The 21,136-nt window shown below is 38.1% G+C and overlaps 2 protein-coding genes across 6 annotated transcripts in view; one reads left to right on the top strand and one right to left on the bottom strand.

Annotated features, from left to right (window-relative positions):
- Positions 1–20,964, bottom strand: part of epb41l2 (erythrocyte membrane protein band 4.1 like 2) — a 336,181-nt gene extending 315,217 nt beyond the window's left edge. The window contains exons 1-2 of one of the 2 annotated variants that reach the window (XM_039747453.1): positions 20,759–20,792; positions 8,690–8,744 (exon numbers count right to left, since the gene is read on the bottom strand). The gene's annotated coding sequence lies outside the window, so the exon portion shown is untranslated. Of the gene's footprint in view, positions 1–8,689; positions 8,745–20,758 lie in introns of both variants that reach the window. The other variant, XM_039747445.1, reaches the window with a different exon arrangement.
- Positions 12,595–21,136, top strand: part of LOC120525295 (A-kinase anchor protein 7) — a 275,212-nt gene continuing 266,670 nt past the window's right edge. For all 4 annotated transcript variants that reach the window (XM_039747463.1, XM_039747462.1, XM_039747464.1 and 1 more), the window contains exons 1-2: positions 12,595–13,077; positions 20,369–20,515. In XM_039747463.1, coding sequence (XP_039603397.1) covers positions 12,690–13,077; positions 20,369–20,515 — 535 coding nt within the window. In that variant the 5' untranslated portion in view covers positions 12,595–12,689. The remainder of the gene's footprint in view (positions 13,078–20,368; positions 20,516–21,136) is intronic.

Below are 21,136 nucleotides of genomic sequence, written 5' to 3'. Positions count from 1 at the left end.
GATTTGCTTTGTGCTTCACTTCACCATTCATCTTCCTTTGCGGCAGCTTTCTGGGCCAGGCGTGTGGATTCACCTTGAAAAGTCATTGTCAAGCGCCATTACTAACACTGAATGTTGATGCCTAGATGTTAAAGGCTGTCTCTGTTCTGTAAACAACTAGACACTAATATCTGAAGGAAGTCACACGTACAATTGCTCACATTCTTTCACTATACTGAAGCTTATTTTGTTATTTTGCAAAGATGTTGCCAACAGACACTGGATTGGCAAATGCATGCTTGCCTTTTGGTGACATTACATTTATCCATTCATTCATCTTCCTAACCCACTTACCCAAGCCAGGGTCATAGGGCAGCTAGAGCCTATCCCAGCAAGCATCAGTCACAAGGCAGGAACGATCCCTGTAAAGGGCATTGGTCCATCACAGAGAGAAAACACACACACACATTCTAGGGTCAATACCAATTTGGCAATTTATACAGGTTGAAGTTTAGTAAACCGTGGTGGGGGATTTGTTCCTGCCTTGTGCTCTGTGTTGGCTGGGATTGGCTCCAGCAGACCCCTGTGACCCTGTGTTAGGATATAGCAGGTTGGATAATGGATGGATGGATGGAAGTTTAGTAAATTTAATACAGGTGTTTCAACAGTGGCAAAGTGGTAGGGCAGACAGATCATTCCTGCCTGACAGTGACATAGTCTGCATGGAGTTTGCATGTCTTTTCTGTATGTTTAGAAATTGATTTGTATCAGTGAGTGTCAGTGAGCTTACTCCTTCAAACATGGTTTCCTCTGTCCTTCTATTACCATATACTTGGCAAGACAGACTCATCTGTCATTAAAAAATTCCGTAAGTGGTTTGGGCTTCAAACTGCTCTATCTTTTTCATTTTCTGAGTATTTTTTATATTGAGAATGCACACAACACACCACAGAAAGTGAGATGTGTAGGTGGCTTGGCACATACAAAAATCAGAGGCTTTTATGAAAAATACAATGTAGTGTAAGCTATCCGTTGTCACAAGCCATGGCAGAACATAACTGCTAAAGAAAGAGAAGCAGAAGTAAAATAGAATAATAAGCAGAATATGGCTTTAAAGGGTGTTATCATAACTGTACCAACAAGTAGACAAGTGACTAAGAAACATATCCTTACCATGTCAAAATAGACCAAGAATCTATAACACATCTTTTTTCCAGTTTACGTTTGTGGTCACAATCATACCTGAGAAATGCGGAAGTCACATTTTCTTAAATAAAAGCCTTTGCTAATTCAAAGTGGACATATTTGGTTTTACAAATTTTTTCACAATGGGACCTCAATACCAATAAATTCCACTATAACACACAAGAAAAGTGTAGTTATATTTTTACATTTCTGAAATATACAGTATTTCACTTTAGAGTGAAATTTCCTGCGGCAAATTAACACATACCTTGATTGTGAAGCAACAACTTTGACTTAAAAAATATCAAACTGCTAAAACTTCTACCACGAAATGTATTAACTTGTCTTGAAGTCTTGGATATTAGTCAAAAACAACAATTACACAGTGTGTTGTGATGATACTGTTATTGAGAGTGTGGCACACACATATGTAATGTATGCCTATATATGACATCATGAGTGGGGAAAAGGCAAACTGGCCTATATAGAAAGCAAATAACTATAAGCTCTTTTTTCATGAAAATAATAAACAAACTAAATGCATTAATCAAAATATTGATCACAAACATATAATTTCTGATTTTTAAGATTTTCTATTTTGTATTATTGATCGAAGAGAAAGAGCAACGTTACATCACAAATCAGATAATTTCTCTGAATTGTCCCACTTGTAACTAACCCTTTAAAGGGCCTTCATATACTTCACAAATTAGTTGCTTGGAATCTCATATTTCTTGTCTGTTGCATAGCACGAGAATGCACATGACAGAGTAATCTTTGAGAGCAGGACGTCCTATTAAGTTTCACTGTTATCTTAGTTACTTATCTTATTAAAGTTAGTTACTTTTATAGATGTCTCCATATTATCATCATATGTATAACACAACATGGTGTCAGAAGTTTGAAGAAGATGGCAAAATTGTGCTTATTGCTTGGAGCTGTGGCTGGAATGGTGGCAATGGTTTAAGTGCTAGGGGATAGCCATGAATCCGAATAAAGAATACGGAAGGGTATGGCTCTGTATACTGCTCTACTTGCTGGCAAAAGAATCAGAATACATTTTCAAAACCTTTACTTTTGTGGAAGAGGGGGATAAGATGTATTCTGAAAGAATATCTATACAAATATACTTGGACATCCAGTTATTCTGGACACCTCAATTAAACTTTTTTTTAAAATGTTTTTCCGCTTATCTAAATGGCTCCCTCAGTTTTCGGTGGAAATGGCTTATTCTTGAGTATTTAAGGTGTTAATGATCTATCAAGTTCAAGATCAAGTTTGTAATTGATCAATCACATAATGGATGAAACTCATTTGTGGTGAAACACCTGGAGAGCCCCGAGATGACAATGTGTCCTAATCCCCCTCCTTCGTTTAGTGACGTGTTCTTTCTTCACATAAACTACCTCTTTTACACCAACGACAAGTTTAGGGTCAACTCCACTAAAGTCAACATTATTCATGAAAGAACATTGTTCAACCATTGGGTTTATAAGCCTAGAGAGCCTACAGAAGCTGAAACGTGTTTGCTGGTACCACAAGTGAAAATATATCTGATAACTCGGTCATTAGAATAATGGACGAAGAACTGCTGGAGACCACACAACTAATGCCTGACTTCACATTAACTTTTAAAGCAGTAGAGCTTGTGAGGCAAACAAAGGATATTAAAGGGCACAGTGGTGAACAGGGGACTAATGTTGATTCACAGCTAAATGAAATAGCTTCCAAAGGACAATTCTCACACAGCAGCTAAAGCAGTGTCACACATGTGCACTTTGGGATCATCTGGCTAGCTGTGTTAAGTCCTCAAATACCACCTTGGGACAAGAGGGGGCATGATCTATAAAGGTTTCTCAATAGCTCAGTGTGGTCTCCAGCAGTGGAGGCATAGCCCCATCCCTAATGGGCTGCGTCAGTCCCGCCCACCTTGGGCCAGGGATTATAAATTTGGAAGGTCATCTTTTGACTTTGGAAAACCGGAGAGAGAGAAACAGACTGAACTCTCAGCATTTACAGTTCTAACTTCTGTTACAGGCTCGTCATTCACTTACATTTTGTTTTAGACTTTTTTATTTTTTCAAAAATACCAGTTGAAAGGGGAACAGCTAGCTTGGCACCCCAACCAGTGCACCTGTGTCAAGAAACTTTATCACAATAGTAAACAACAGAAAAAGAGTCAATGTAAAGCAAGAATAGCAAGGGAACAGGAAAATGTTTCAGGTGTGGCAGCACAGAAGTGGACTGGTAATTTTTTACATCTGGTAAAAAATTGGAAATTTTGCATTACTGGGCCGCTCCTGCATTCTAAATGAGCCATATTAATTACACAGGGGAAATCACAAAGTAGTATGATAGCTCATGGGCAGTGGAACTAACAATGCAAGGTTTAGAGGTAGACGTAAAATGAAACCTGGTGTCATATCAGTATAGGCTGTTTCCTTGATAAAAAACAATCCAAAACTGAGAAAAGCCATAACAACATTAAATAGATAGATAGATAGATAGATAGATAGATAAGATTCCAGGGGAAATTCACATACTCTAGCAGCAGCATACTGATAAAAAACAATATTAAATTAAAGAGTGATAAAAATTCAGGTAAAACAGACAATAACTTTGTATAATGTTAAGGTTTACCCCCCCGGGTGGAATTGAAGAGTCGCATAGTGTGGGGGAGGAACGATCTCCTCAGTCTGTCAGTGGAGCAGGACAGTGACAGCAGTCTGTTGCTGAAGCTGGTCCTCTGTCTGGAGATGATCCTGTTCAGTGGATGCAGTGGATTCTCCATTAGAGAGTCCAGAAGGTGCATTTAATTGCATGGACCACTTCACCACTACTACAGAGTGAAAAATGCAGCAGTTTAGGTTCATAATAAATGTGATATGTGATCAAAGTAGTCACATTCTAGGTTTTCATAATGCTGCTGCAGCGGGTCTTATCAAGCACAACAATGAAATCAAAAGTCCAGACTGAAAGTTTTTGTCCTGTAGGGATAGGCCTATTAAAATAAAATCAGTCAAGATAACCTTCATAGATGCAGTACCATACAGACTAACTATATGTCAGTGTCAGTGTCCATGATCCCAAAAGTAAAACAGGAGCCTGACCACATTGTAGCCAGTGGTGTGATTAATAAAATCAAGGAGCCTACTGATGGGGTCTGCTTTAGTGGCGCCAGTGATCAAAAAACAAAGACCAACTAACAATGCGTGTTGACCTTAAGCAGCTGAATAAGGCATTCAAATGAGAGAAATGTTTGCTGCCCACCACAGATGACATTTTGCCCAAGCTGACTGGCGCCAGGGTATTTTTTTCTGTTAGTTGGAGCTAGTGGGTTTTGGCAGATTCCATTAGATACAGAGAAACTCAAACTAGCAACTTTGAATGATACATTCTCAAAAAGGCCTCCATTCAGGATCACTAGTGCTACTGAAATTTTCCATTTGAGTTTCTAAAGGACAAGGATGGTGTAAATGTATACATGGACAGACTCTAGAGAATTCTGTACACTCTGGGGAAAGCAGGACTGAAACTCAACTGAAGCTCTCCTACTTCAGCAACAACTGAATCACTTGGGACATTGTATTGATGGACATAGAATTTGTGAGATAAAACCATGGTGCAGGCTGTCAACTGACTGAAGCCACTTATCAATGTGACACACCTGAGGAAAATGCTGGACTTGATTCATTACCTGCTTGAGGTTATTAAACCTCTCTGATACCTCTTCCAGGTTTTTGTGATGTGATATTGGAATGCAGTGCAGGAGAAGGGCTTAAAAATATAAAACCCTGATCACTGAGGCACCCTCACTAGCATTTAATGGTTTGATGAAACCTATCATTGTAAGCACAGATACCAGTAGTTATGGAATAGGTGGGATCCTATTGCAGAAGCACGATGGAAAACTAAAACCAATAATCTTTGGTTCTAGAGGGCCCACAAATACACAGACTGTGTGTCTCACAGCTGTCTAGGCATGTGAGAAGTTTTATAGATACCTATGTGGTTCATTCACACAACAAAGTGACCACAAACCACTTATTCCTTTACCTCTAATTAGTAGCAGATACCTAGTCAGATGTTAGAGATTGTTTTTGCCTATGATGTTTTATAATTCTACTACTGAATATGTGCCACAGAAACAGCTTGTTGTTACAGGTGTCCTACTGAGGTGTCTTCAGACCACCATAACGCTAGAAGAAGCAGAGGTGACTAGTGAGCTGGATGGTTATGAGGAAGCATGGCCCATCACACCCAGCAAGCTCCACATTGATAAGCAACAGTCACTGCAAGATGAGCAAATATTTTTTCTAGTGTATTGAACAAATGTGTTTCTCAAGGTAAATCCCTGATGTTCAACCACCCACCATCTCGCAGCTCCACACGTGCTAGCGTAATATAATGACAAGATAGTAGCATCATTGAACACGAGAGCTGATATTACAGCAAATATTGGATGTCACCGGTGGATTGTGAAGTGCTATGTGACAATCAAACATCTGGTGACCTGGAAGTAGCCTACAAATCTAGGATATCATCAGTATGGGCAGAGAATGCCAAGTGTCTGAGCCTAAACAGGGAACAAAACAGGGACCATTACTAAAGTGAACAAGGAGAACTACTTGATAACTGTGGACTGCTTTTTTAGGTGTGTCAGAATAGTTGATGTTAATGACATGTCACGTGCCACCACAATAGCCAAGGAAAAGAACATCTGTACTAGATAGGGATTCCCAAATGAGCTTATCATCCTCTTTAATAAAACCCCTGTGTGCGTCCAGGTGTCTGTGTGTGTGTCTTTTGGTGAAGTGCGCATGCACGAGGCTCGATGCGACACGCACGACCGGCATCGTGGACGCACACACACACTGGAAGCTGAGCACACAGTGAATGACGTAGCCGCAGCCACGCATGATACGCAAATAAAGGACAGCATTGCTGGGGAGAGTGCTGATTGGGTTGTCGCGACCGTGCACATAAAATCCATTGCTGGGGAGACGCCACGCATACTGCCCCGTGCATGTTTACTAACTAACTATCTACTAACAACATGCCACCCAAAAAAAAAAGGACACGTCAAGTAGGACAAAAGACACAGACACTCAAATCGTATATAAGCAACATCTTCTGGAAAAATGGTTAGCTCAGCAAGTAAACATCAACAAAAGAAAGGCTGAAAGACAAAGAAAATTACGAGCAAATAGATCGATTGTAAAAAAGAAAATGAGCGTCAGAATATTCCCCGTATTGATTTGACTCTATCCTCTACTAATTTACCCTTTACCATAAGAAGACGACAATTTCCAGTTACATTAGCCTTTGCCATAACAATTAATAAAGCTCAAGGCCAAACCTTAGAAAAAGTTGCCATTTACTTGCCAACACCAGTATTCAGCCACAGTCAGTTATATGTCGCATTATCAAGAGTTAGAAGTTTTACAGTTGTTGTTGTCAACGTTGTAGATGGTCCTGAACAAGAGTGTTTACAAAAAATGTTGTCTATAATGAAATTTTATTGAAAGATTTCCTGAGGTAAAAAAATAAAAACATTTTCCTAAATATCTTCTTCAGATATTGTGTATTACAGATTGTTATAAAGTTTTACACTAAGGCAATATTAATTACTAGACATTAAGCCCGTTACAATAACGGGCGCTAGAACAGTAGTGCATAAACATTAGTAGGAACAGTCTATATTAAATGGCAAGGGACCTTGTATGTGGCTGTAATATGTGTCACTGTATTGTGTGCCTTTAATTTTCCCTCTCAGTAATACTGGTTTGTATTTCTGTAAAATGCCTGTAATTTTGTCGGACAGTAATACAGTGGAATCGAAGTAATTTCCCCCATAGGATTGTATGTAAATACAATTAATCCGTTCCAGACCGTATGAACTGTATGTAAATATATATTTTTTAAGATTTTAAGCACAAATATAGTTAATTATACTATTGAATGCACAGCGTAATAATAAACTAAATGTAAAAACATTGAATAACACTAAGAAAACCTTGAACAACAGAGAAAACTAACACTGCAAGAGTTTGCGCTACAGCCTTACGACCTGCTCGCTAAAAACACCTTTTTTAATGAGTTTTAAGCACAGGGAAAAAAATGAACATTTCAAAAATCCGTAATTTAATAAACAACCAAGAAAAATAACATTGCAACAATGCACGCATGCGCCTGTGTGTGTGTGTGTGTGTCTGTCTCTGTCACGGGCCTGCGCGTGTGTGTGTGCGTGTCTGTCTCTGTCGTGGGCGTGCGTGTGTGTGCGTGCGTGTCTGTCCCCCATGCGGGCTTGCCTGTGTGTGTGTGTGTGTGTTAGTGATGGGACGTTTTTGAACGATTTGTTCATTTTGAACAAATCTTTAATGTGACTCGGGAAGTACGAGTCGTCTCGTGGGAGTGATTCGTTCAGTCGCGCCTGTGCATTTGCGCAACTTCCTATAGTTTCTGTATTGGAATTGATTCACCTGTTTCGAGTCTTCGGGTTTTTCGAGTCGTTCGTTCATCACGTGACAGCCCCATAAGCTTAACCAACTCAGTCTGAGCCGGAAACAGAATTGATTAGTTTGATTAGTTTGATTAGTTCATCTCTCGAGTCTTCAGGTTCGAGTCGTTCGTTCATCACGTGACAGCCCCATTAGCTTAACCTATGCAGTCTGAGCCGGAAAGAGAATTGAACGAAATGACTCGAAAAATGATTTGTTCATTTTGCTGAACGAGACTCAAAGGTCCAAGTCGGTAAAATGATCCGAACTTCCCATCATTCATGTGTGTGAGTGTCTCTCGTGCGTGCATGCGTGCGTGTCTGTCTCTCGCGCAGGCCTGCCTGCTTGCGTGCGTGTGCGTGTTGTGTCTGTGTGCGTATCTGTCTCTCACGCGGGCCGGCTGGCCTGCTTGCCTGCGTGTGTGTGTGCGTGTGCATCTCTTGGGCGGGCCTGCATGTCTGTCTGTCTCTCGTGCGCATGCACCTGTGTGTCTCTCTCTCTCTGCACACACAGGGAATGCACAGGAAGAGACTGAACACGTGCAATGTAATATTATTTTACTTTAGGCTTCTTGCAAAAATATTTTTAAGAAAAAAATTAAGACAACAAACAGAATGAGGTCAAAGTCCCTTGCCATTTAATATAGACTGTTCCTAATAATGTTTAAGCAATACTGTTTTAGCGCCCATTATTGTAACGGGCTTAATGTCTAGTTACAAATAATGATCCACAGTTCTCAAGAAGAGCATTGCTATTCGTTTCAAAGCCTGTTATTTCAAACATATCATGACCAGTCCTTACTTAAATCCTTACTGGTGTCTGAATCAAGTAAGTGACATTAATTAATCAGGGAAGTTTAGAAATATCATAATCTCTGGAAGCATTAGAAATGTTATTGTGCACAGGAGTTTGACTTGTAGCTGGAGTTTTTCACCATAATTTTAGAAAACAAACCAGATGAGTGGATTTGTTCTTTCCATTAACAAAGATGGAGCTCTGCAAAGCAATTGTATTAGTGAACTGACCTGGTTGTGGACTGTTTTTCACAGTGGTTGGAGTGCCCCCTAGTGGCCACACATGCTAAAATTAAACATAGTACAATATTATAAAAATGGCATAATTCTGAAAACTGAACTAAAACAATCAAGACAATTAAATGTTTGCATATAGAAGCCAATCTTGTTTTTCATTTAATTGGGAACAAAAATATTTAAAATGGCAAAAAACGTCAACCAAGATTTTTGGTTAATTTTATTTTACACAGAAACTGCAATAAAATATGATATTGTTAATTAGTATAGCAGCAAGAAGACCGGCAAACGCTGTAAATGGAATATGATTTTTGGCTTTTTGTGACTTTATTTCCTGAAAGCAGTTTAAGCAAGAAGAATGCATCTCAGCTTGTATATAAATGAAGTGTGAGTACTGCTCGAACTCAAGCGAGGTCTTGATTAACAATGGCCAAATCGCTGTACATCACTGGTGATGTGTTCCAGAAGATATATACTTTAGCAATTAACTGGTAGGTCATTGACCTTTAAGCCTAGATTTTGTGTTATTATTTGCAGTGCTGCAGGGCATGTTTTTAATAAGCATCAGATCTGTACTGTCATTTTAAACATGGGCATTGAAGCTTAGTTATTTTCTCCTACATGACTTTACCTATTTTGCACACTCATATACAAACATTTTGTACATACACATACATGTAGCCGACCGTAATTTACTGTAGCGAGGAGCAAAGCAATTTTGTGTGAAACTGAATTTGCAACTGAAAATTCACAAAATAATTTAATTTCGCTTCCTGTGAAACTGTGCCATTCACACAAAATGAAAGGCATTTAGTCTGGAAGTATTTTTCATGCATTAATTCCATATCTGGCTGTCATTTCCTATTTAATTAAAGATCTCTAGTGGGAAAAAGAAAATAAAATCACTGGAGGTGTACACATCCATAACTAGGATAAGGCAGTTGATAGGTAAAAGCTGGGTGGGGTTGGGAAGCTTGACAGCAGCGACTGTGGAGAAAACAAAGTAATGTGCACGATGGTGAGTTTCAGTGTTTCTTTGCATTGAAAATATACAGCTTGTCACCTTTTTAAAAACATACTGCACTTTTTCCACAGAGACATGAATGACCCATATAAATAGAATTGATTTTACTGGTGTGGTGCAGGTTTTGCGCTTTATGCAACTGTAGAAAAGAACACAAGTAAACACAGTAGTGTGAACAAGGCTCTGTGAAGAAATATTCTTTACTTTCCACCCCAAATCAATTTTGCAAATGTGAAATCACCTGCAAAATGAATTTTAGTGTCAGTTTTGTAAAGCTTTATGCAAAACGAACATTTCCTATTTTTCTCAACACTAGATTACTGTTATTTTAAGGACAGTACTCAACAAAAAGGTACAAAATACCTTTGTGTGCCTACTTGTTCACAGGCTGATGCAGCTTTGGTTCTTGTGTTTGCTGTGGCATGATGGCACCTTAGCTAAGAGTCAGAGGCCACTTTGCAGAAAGAGTTGCAGACAGTTTAATGAATGTTACCTGACACAATATAAAGTTGCTCTTCTTTAATGGAAAGAAATAGCAAGACCATGTCGCCAAGAGCGTGCTAGAGCACAAGTATTCAGTTTTACAGATGGGGCCAAGGTGCCGTAAATATATGCAAGCCTTTCCCTCATTTTCTCTTTTATAAATGCTGACTTTTGTGAGGAAAATTATGTATACACATTTTGCGCCCGTTATTGTGCATACACATACTTTATTTATCTGACACCTTGGACAGGAAAAAAGAGATGTGATCACATGGTAAAGTGGAAAAAGAAAGTCTGGCAAAGCACAAGGAACATGCAGAGCAGTAACATGGATAGCAAGTGTTGTTTTTATGCTGTGGACTGCTGGCACTCATAGATGTGTCTCAGCTCTCTCTTGGTTATCCGTTCTACCACATTGACCTCCTGCTCCCGGTTGTGGTGCTGAAAACTGATCCCCTCCCACCCCCACTCTTTGACTGCAGTGCTACAAACTCCAATGGAGAAATACAAGTCTTAGAGACTGGCGGTTGAATTTGTAATGGGGAAGCCATAGAAACTGTGTTGCGATGCTTGAAACTAATTCTTCTTCCTCTTCATGTTAATATATCAGTTACCACATAGCAGACATTAAGGGGGACTACATACAGCTGATGAAAAAATATTGTACTTGAGTGAATGGCATAAACAAAAAAATCATAAGCATCTAATAATGATAATACATACTAAGTTTTCACATTATTCCTAGGAAAAGCATGATGCATGAGAGATACAAGTGATTCCATTTGTTTTGTTTTACAGATTGGAGCACAGGCAGGTGAAGCAACTTGCAGCATATCCTATCTATCACTACATTTTAGGAATAAAGGCTAAATTGTACTTTACACCAAAATAGCAGACACATTTTAGCATCTTGCCTGAAGAAGGGGCCTGAGTTGCCGCGAAAGCTTGCATATTGTAATCTTTTTAGATAGCCAATAAAAGGTTTCATTTTGCTTGACTTCTCACTGCTTTCATAATGGCTAACATGGTACAACACCCTAGTACTATACCAAAAACACAAGTGAAGACAGCACACAATCAATGCTCTATACATCACATAAAGGCTAGGAAAGCTACTACTAAAAGCAACAGATTCCCAAAGGATTCAAATCTCTTAAAGAAAATAAGTTGACCAATTATGAAACTGGAAGTTTAATGGTGCAGAGGAAGAAATTGTATCCAGTAAGGGACACACACTCCCAGAATAAATGTTTTGTGAAAATCATAATCTTGTTGAAATACAGAGCTCTCCATTAAGCTCTAGACTATTTGTTTTCAACTTCAGTACTCAGGGACTCCCGTGGCTGCAAGGTTTTATTCCAAACAATTTCACAATCTGGGTGTTGTTCTTACTTTTAATTGATCTCTTGTTTTAGCTGTTTATAAATATTTGTATTCTTTTGCCATTTTCTGTTTAATTCACCCTTTTCTAAAGAGCTTCCTCTCCTAATTTCATTAGAATGCTAATGATTATTTATGAACATTGTAGACACGGATGCTAAAGGGTAGCAATGAATTCACTACCATTTTCACTTTCTCCTCATGCGCATTATCAATGTGCAGACAAGTGATTATGATACAGTAATAGTAGCAGAAGTAATAGCGCCCCTTTAGAATTCATTATTGTCAACATTTGGAAACAGTTAAGTGAGCAAAATCCAAAGAAAATAGTAAATTAAAAACAAAATAGAAAAGTAATCCCTAAAATTGTAAGTTTTGGCAAAAACAAAAATATTGTGGATTTTATTTTTAGAGAAAGGGAATAAAATAGGACAGCTCCCCAAAAATTACATCAATTAATAGCAAGAATGATGCACTGATTGTGGAACATGACAGATTATTGTAAGGCATAAACACAACCCTACAAAGCCAGTTCTGTTGGCAATTGACATAAAACACACCCCTTTGGAAGAAGGGAACAAAACTGGCATATACGAGAAAGAACATGAACATGGTTAAGGATTTGAACCGTCCCACTTTTATTACAATTAAACTGGCAGTAGGTAAAATATCTGTCCATGTCATTTTTACTTGTATAACGTTAAATTTAAACACACAGGCACACAAAGACACACACATTTGGCACAGCCCTTTATGGATTTAGTATACCGTTTCCACAAGTTCCAGAGGTAGAAAATTGGAAATAAAAATGCACAAATCATTAGGATGATTTCCTTTCAAATGAAAATTAAAATATTTGCTGAAACAAATAGGTCACATTTTTGAATGACAATAAGAAAAGAAATCGGCCGCCGGAGGCGAAAAAAAAGTACAAACATGTTTCCTCTTAGAAAGAGCAGTGCAGCCTTCGCGTCGTCGCCAACAATTTTGATCTCCTCGGCTTGCCGTAGCATTTTAATTTTTCAGCGAAAGCTAAACAAACGTACCGAGCATGCAATGTGCAACCAGCCACAAGGAGACTTCCCGATTTAGAAGTTAAGTACTTTGATGCTGCCGACAGGCAGGGTCGTGGTCTCGTTTTTCAGCCACTTGAAGAATTTTGCAGCGACATGGTCCAGTGGAGAGCGGAGACTCGGCGCGAAGTCGGGACGGCAGTTACAGCGCCTCTACAGCACAGTCACGAGTGAACCTGCCGCGCTCTGTTTCATGTCGGAGAAGTGTCCTTGTGCGAATCCAAAGGGTCAGGAGAACACGACCTCGCAAGGTCCAGACAGTAGCAAAGACGCGATGGGGAGCTCCGCCACACGCAGTCTCCCCAGTGCAAAGGCAGCGCAGTTGACTGTTACTGTAGCGCAAACTTGTGAGGACATTCCGGCAGACTTGGCAATCGAATTGGGCTCACATGATCTGCCCACGACGGCTGTTCGCACACGCGGTAAGAGTATAGAATCAAGACTGATTTAGTCTTATTAGTACTGCCTCGACTCTTTCCTTATTTCCTTCTGTTCAAACCAAACTCCTCTGCCTGCCCGGATGAAGTGTACTCCTCTATTACAGTTATGGCGAGCACACCGTGTGCACCTGAGCTGTATTTAGCATGCGACAATAAAAGCTTGATTGCCATAAAGAAACTAAGCGGTTGCGGGCGTCAGGTGAACCCTTGAGAACAGCAGTGATTAGCGTTACCTTAGACGTCATTTCTAAATGATAAGATGAATTAAGCATTTATTGTAATGTAATTTTTACTGCATAGCACGTTTCCTTAGGTTCAACACAGTTGCGTTGTGAAGGGCAGGGGGCTTCTGGGACTTAAGACCCTGATGTTCGAGAGCCCAGTCTGGATTGGCACGTTGAACACCTAAGCACTTCTATCTGTGGGAAACTTCAACGGGCGAGTCATCCGCTCTTCCATCAATCATCCACCCCGAGGGTTTTACTGTATGTGCTTAACTCATTGAATAAGCAAAGAATATTGCAGTACTGTCTTTTGCTCCAGTGCACAGAAGTGTACGGATTCGTGGATTGTGATTTTTTTTTGTGAAGTAGCCATGAAGTAAAGGAGTCGATTTACGTATATTTGCTCCTCTAGTAGTAGTAGTAGTATTTTTTTCCTGTACCCACATGAAGTCTGCAAAGTGGGGTACAAGTTGAAAGTGAAATTCAGTGGCTCAGTGACTGCAGGCATTTATTGTAACCAGTCTCTTAATCAGAGGCAAATTCATTCTTTTGAGGTTTAATGGTGATCAGGATTTAAAAGTTTGCCAGGAGGGAGAGCTAATGAATAGAGTGGATAATTTGAAATATCTAGGATCAGTGGTAGCGCAAGACGGAAAAATATATGCAAAGATAAGAGTGTAGTTTGGATTGAACAATTGGAAGAAGGTGTCAGGAGTATTGTGTAACTGAAGAAATAAGGTGGAAGATGTTTGGAGACATGGGCAATAAAGGGAGGGCAGGAGAACAAGTGTTGTTGACATGGATGTGTGGAGTTAACAAAAAAAGGATAGAATAAGCAATTAGATATCTCTCCAACTTCAGTTGTACATATGATGATGGTCTAACACATTACATTGAGAAGTCATGCATAATGATATCTTGTATTGACTAACTAAAAACGTTACAATATACAAGCTTTCGAGGCCACTCAGAACCCTTCTTTAGGCAGTTTGGTTTGACTAGCTTCCGAGATATTACAAAGAAAATGAGCAACTGCAGTTTGCTTGAGGAAAGGCCAACACTTCTTCCAAGTAGTATATTAAAAACACTAGTGGACTATCCACACACATACATACCCTCCATGAAATATCATCCTGCTTCACGCCAAACAGATTGTGTACTGTTATTGTTGTTAGTGCAGCAGGTATTATATGACCTTTCTATGAGGACTCGATTGCAGAATGCAGCACTGCATGCAAATCAGACCAGACCAGAGCAGAGCAGTCCATAAAGCACCTGCATACTGCTGCCACAGTGCAATCTGCTTCTTGCAGAATTCCACACACACGCTAACAGGGATTCATGCACAGGTTCCCTTATAAAGATACATACAGCCACATTTGTGGTTAAGCTGCTCAAAGTTTGGTATGGAATGAGTATTAATAAGACATTTCTTTAAAACATAAATAAAATTAGAAATTATTCATTAAAAATAAAGCTAAACACTTGTGAGAAGACTATAAAACAAAAATGTCAATAGTAATAGAAAAAAATATTTACAGTCAGTAAGGGTGCTTAATTCTGTATGCATGTATATTATTGCATGTGAGCATACATAACAAATGATGGAGTATATGTTATACAAACACAGAAAATATACAACAGATTTGGAAAGAAAATGTATTAAATAAAAAAACAAACAAAAATTAGCCAGCCAGCCAGCTATTTCAAACCTCCCTTTCTTTAATAGTGTTGCAGCAAAGCAGCAGCCTATCACAGCAAACAGTGGGTGCAAGGCAAGAATCTTGGACAGGGTGCCAGTCCATGACAGGATGAACACACACACGGGCCAATTTAGCAAAAAAAAGTGCCAGACAACATAAAAACCATAAACAAAACTCACTATTCATTATCTCTATTTATATAAAACTAGCAGAATACCCACGCTTCGCAGCGGAGAAGTAGTGTGTTAAAGAAGTTATGAAAAAGAAAAGGAAAAATTTAAAAAAATAACGTAACTTGATTGTTAATCTAATTGTTTTGTCATTGATATGAGTGTTGTTGTCATATCTATCTATATATATATATCATATATATATATATATATTGTGAACGCCACCCGGGCACAGACAGGCGGACATCTTGTTTAAAACACCACCACACGTTTATTTACAATATTTACACAATAATAATGGTCACAAAGACCCAGTCACGTGCACAAACCCCAAATAGTCCTCAAACTCCTGGCCACAATGCCTTTCTTCGGGCCGCCTCCACACTCCTCTTGCTTCGTCCTACTTCCACCCGACTCCAGCCTCGAATGAAGGGAGACGGCCCCTTTTATACAGGACCCGGATGAGCCCCAGGTGTTCCCGGCATTCCTCCTCTAGCCACGCCCCAGCGTGGCGGAAGTGCCGCTGTTCTCCCGGCAGCTCTCCGGGTATCCTCCCAAAGTCTTCCCCCCAGCACTTCCTGGTGTGGCGGGAGTGCTGGGGAAACAAGTCCCAAGGCATTGGGCGCCTCCTGGCGGTGACCACGGGCCCCTACAGGGAAGGGCTTCCATGCCCTTGACCCGTGGCCCCCAAAGCAACCCGGAAGGCAAACCCCACGTGATCCAGGCAGGGCTCTGACCCTCTTCCGGTCCCTCCTGGCGCCCCGGCCGGGTCATGGCCCCTGGCATCCCTGACAATATATATAGCAAAATGCCCGCGTTTTTCAGCGGAGAAGTAAAAAGAAAAGGAAACATTTTAATAATAACGTAACATGATTTACAATGTAATTGTTTTGTCATTGTCATGAGTGTTGCTGGCATATATACAGGTATATATATATATATATACACACACACACACAGACACACATCATATATATATACATATACATACACATATATACATAGACATATATATATATACATATATACACATATATATACACAGCTATATACGTGCCTTGAGCATGGGAAAGTAGCTACATAAATGAAATTATTATAATCAAGAGAATGCTAGCACTTTGCAAAATACATAGTTCAAGAATAAACAAATTATTTAAAAAAAAACTGTACAATTCACGAAGATTGGGAATTCCACTGTCTATTACATCTTGCCTGAAGAAGGGGCCCGAGTTGCCTCAAAAGCTTGCATATTGTAATATTTTTAGTTAGCCAATAAAAGGTGTCATTTTGCTTGACATCTCACTACATCCTTTATGGCTAACATGGTACAACACCTTAGTACTAAGACATTACAGGAAATTTAGTTGAAGTGGTATGAACACATAATGAGGATAGATGAGGGTGGTTGGTATGGTGTTACAGAGGAAGAGAAAGCAAGGGAGTCTGAAGAGGAGGTGTATGGATAAAGTAACAAGGTTTATAGGAGAAGGCTTTGACTGGAGAGGAAGTGCAGGACAGAGTGGTATGGAGAAGGTTAATCAGGCACATTGATCCCATAGAAATGGGAAAAGAAGTGTGAAACTCACTGAGCCCAGGGGTGTAAGTCTCGAATTCTGGAGGGTTGCAGGTTTTTATTCCAGACAGCTCCTTAATTTGTAAGCAATTACTGCACTTAATATAACGTGATTGGTTTGCATTAATTTTAACTTACTTGACTTTTAACTGGAACAAAACAAAAAATATGCAATGCGAGCCAACAGGTAACCTGTTAAATTGAGAACATTTGAACCCTTGTGCTCATCATGCAATATGTGTCTCAACCAGTTATTTTCACAAGAAATAAAGTGAAGGTCTGTGAAAATGTATTCTTCTCGGTTTCACAAAATATTTTAAACATTTTGATGGTACACTCAGTTAAATGAAAATCAACAGTTTTGAAATGTATGGTGTAGCATAATAAATGTGACTAATAAGCCAAAGAATTACAGTTTGTGTCTGATTAACAACATACATTTGCTTATAATTTAGAAATTGGTTACAGCAATAATAGTGGTTGTCTTGGGATGGAGTTTAAGTCTCCTAAGTTAGCTTTTGTTGGCCTACTTTGTATTGTTTTATTGTTTGGCAGATGGTTAAGGTAAAAAGAAAACGTGAAGGATTCTTAATTTAACTGGGTTGTCTCTTTAAGAGAAAATAAGTATGCTCCATTAGAAGTAGGTATTGGTTACTAATTAAGAAAGTAGCTGAATGAAAACCTGCAGCCACTGTTGCCCTCCAGAACCTGAGTTTTATGGTCAAACTGATATTGTCTGGTTTTTGTTGTTCCTGGTGCAACTTTGAAGGTGTTGTTGCAGGAGTGTCATTCATTATTAACCAGTCGGTGTTAAAGTTAGCCACTGAATTTGGAAAAGATGGACCTGTTGCTTACAGACATACAATTTAATATTTTAAAATAATAAGTTTACTTAGGAATTTAAATTATGTTTTTTTTTGTCTCCAAACTTAGCAGATATTTCACTTATCTTTGTGAGTGAGAAAGTAAGTCTTTTTTTTTTCTACGATCAGGTAATTTGTTCATTTACATTATTTTTTTGGTTTATGATGTTAGAGGTTCAAGTTTAAAGCTGATTTGTTGAAGGTGAAATACTTCCATGGAACAATAACTCTGATCTTTGATACACCTGCTGAAGCTGAATTCCTTTGGTTTACACAGATGTACTAACTCCAATATGAGGTCATGCAGCATTTTTCTATTGGTCCATGAAAGTGCAGGCAATTTGCTCTGAACAGGCTCAGGTTTGAGTTTCAGTGAACTTACATGAACTTTACAAGGCATATTACATTTCTGCCATATCTGTTTATTTAAGTTTAAATCTCCCATTTTAAAACCATTCAGAGCAAGGTCATATAAGCACCTCATTGAGACAGAGTACAGTTCTGTAAACTACAATACTTGAGTACAGCTCATGTTAACTAAATATTGTGGGAATCGTGGCCTAAATTGCATGCCAATTTAGATTCCTCAGTCTGAAGTGAAAGTGGCAAACTGCACAACATAAAAATCAGAATCTGTACTTAGGCTGTAGTGAAAACCTCTACCCAGTAAGAGATGGGTACATGGATCATAATGTTTCGAAAGTGCATAAAGGCACTTTGAAACATAACATCTTTGTCGCATAAAAGAGTGAGTTGACAGTGCTGGCTTTAATCTTAAACATTGACCTAAATGTCTTTTGGCTCTTAATGCCTTTGTTCCATATCCTGAAACAATTATATAAAAAGCAGAGAACTCTGTGATCTTGAATTCCTTATAGACAGAAAAATTTCTTTGCTGAATGTTAACTAATTCAAAGGTTGTTTTTGCTGTTAATGGATCATTTATTTGTATTACAGGTCTTCATTGTAATTTTATTATACATATCAGAAATTTCAGCCAGATTAATATTTTACTTTCCTAAAGAAGTGAACTAAGTGTTCCATGAAATAATCTTTTTTTTTCATCAGATTGCATTATTTGAACAGCTCCTTTATAGCAAGGGAACACACGCCAAAGTTGTGCTTTGTTAGCTTTGTAATTTTTTTTTTTGTTTTGTTTGTCTGGGATTTAAGAAAAAGTAAGAATTCAGAATCTTTAGAGAAAATATGAAATACATAGCATAATGAGTACGGGTCTTCTTGGGGAATGGGTGGTCAGAGGTGTGCTCTGCTTCTTCATGGATCCATCAACCAGAATTTGAATTCTGCCCCCAGTTGTTGTTTGTATGAAGTCTGCATATCCATCCTGTGTTTCCACATGTCTTATAATGTAAAACATTATACTAGAATACAACTCAATCAAACAAATAAGATAAATTTAGCAAATGCAGCAGTATGCTTCAAAATGAATCAAAAGGAAGAACTCAGCATTCAGCTTCCACCCAAAAGGTTTTTATCTGGGTGCTGTGGTTTTAATCTGAAACCCACAAAGACATGCAGATTAGATTAATTAGTGACCTAATCTTAGTTCTCCTCAGTATGAGTGTTAGTGGGGTGTGTTACATGAACATGGTACCAGGAGAGTCTCAAACCTGTCTGACCTTGAATTGGAACACAAGTTTGAGAATGTAGTGTTGAGAATGAACAGACTTTTGTTTTTTTACTTGAAGGTTTAGTAAAGAAAATCTTTCTTATTCTCATATTAATGTCCCCACGATTGTTAATTTCTTAAATAGGAGATTGTGAGCATGGGCAAGATGAGTTGTTAAAGGAGCTGGCGATCAACCTCAAATGAAGTCACTTGTTCGAAAGAAAACTTGCTGAACCTGGAAGCTAAGGATGAGAGTTATGTATCTATAGGATGTTAGCCAAAGTTCAAGTTATAGGCTTTTTTTGTGTCCCATTTGTGGTAAAATGCAGTATGGCAAAAAAGAACCATGTTAAGAACATGGATGAAGAATGTATTGATTTTTCATTGATAAAGGTTTATTAACTTGTTTAAATTAATTTCAATTCAGCACAGCATACTCTCTCACAGTGCCCATCTTCTTATAAGCCTAGCATTTGATGCACTAATTATAAATTTGGTATATGTAAAATAGAGTAGAAAAGAATATGATATACATCAAAAAGACAAAACACAGGGAGGAAACAAAATAAACATGGTAACATACACAACTTATTTTATACCAAAGGTTTCTTTAAGAGAAAAAACATCATTCAGCCTAATTTTCGTGTAACAATAATGACCTTATAAACTTATAGTCTTAATAGTCAAGACTGAAAATCCAAATTAATAGAACGTACGTTACTGTCTCAAGGAAAACAGAAATTGTTTATAAAGTAATTGTACTGTATCTTGTTGTTCCATTTTTAAGGTATAAAATGTTCTGTGTCACATTTTAAAACATCAGCTTGCTGATGAAGCCACTTTTATTAAGCTTATATAATGGTGGGAATGGATAGTATTAGACTGCTTCATTTCAAATTGAAGACAAAATATTATGTAATATTTGTCAAAAGTAAAGTTAAAATTTGGTTGTCTTCTTGCATTTTCAGGAATGACCTGTTATAGGTTTATTTATTTATAAGGCTATTATTGTTACATGTACAGAGTACAATAAAATGATTTTCTGTTATGTGGTAATTGATGCAATAGTTATTTTAGCATTTTCCATTCTCTGTTGTTTTGATATTTTAGAGAATGAAAAATTGACAAAAAAGAGCAAGAAGAAAAAGATGTTGAAAAAGCAAATGAGAGAAGATGCAATACAAACAGAAGAGCACTCCAGTAACTACTTGACAGAGTTACCATTTGCAAACATTGAAATAATGAAGGAGTTTGACAGTAAGTCTCACATATCAGTTTTGAACTGTTGTTTCTTCGACTCAGAATCATTTGGAATCATTTCATGTGCAATTTGTGTAGAAGAGGAATTATTTTTCAAATTTGTAACAACATAATTAAGCATACATTACTCAGTTAGCAAACCATTATAATCACAGAGATGTCTAGTGTAAACATTCTATATTTTTACCCAATAAGATAATAAACTTTAACATTCACCTTAATTAAATGTAAATGTCTTACCTTGTTCAGAAAGATGTCTTGAGCATATTCAATATTTTAAGGTTGAATCCAAACTTTTAGATGTTCATTGTTTATCTCCATGGATACATAATGTTCAGAATTCTTTTCTTGAATTTTATTTTTTTTAAACAATGAAACATTTAATGTGTTTTTTCTAATATAAATTGTGAATCCACTCAGCGGAAAAAATAGCTAAGAGCCTCCTAGCACCACAGCTGTTGTTTAAATAGAATTCTTTGCAGCTGCCAAGTGGATGATGACTGAATTAGTTGTTTTGTATATGGGATAGTTGAAGGCCTTTTTGAGGTTGACAGTGAAGGGCTCGAGATTTCTAAATGTTTCAAAACTAATGACCTCTCTGAACTTGTTTATACTGTA

This window comes from Polypterus senegalus, chromosome 3 (assembly GCF_016835505.1).
Source record: "Polypterus senegalus isolate Bchr_013 chromosome 3, ASM1683550v1, whole genome shotgun sequence".
Lineage (NCBI taxonomy): Eukaryota > Metazoa > Chordata > Cladistia > Polypteriformes > Polypteridae > Polypterus > Polypterus senegalus.
This window is presented reverse-complemented; position numbering and strand designations above follow the sequence as displayed.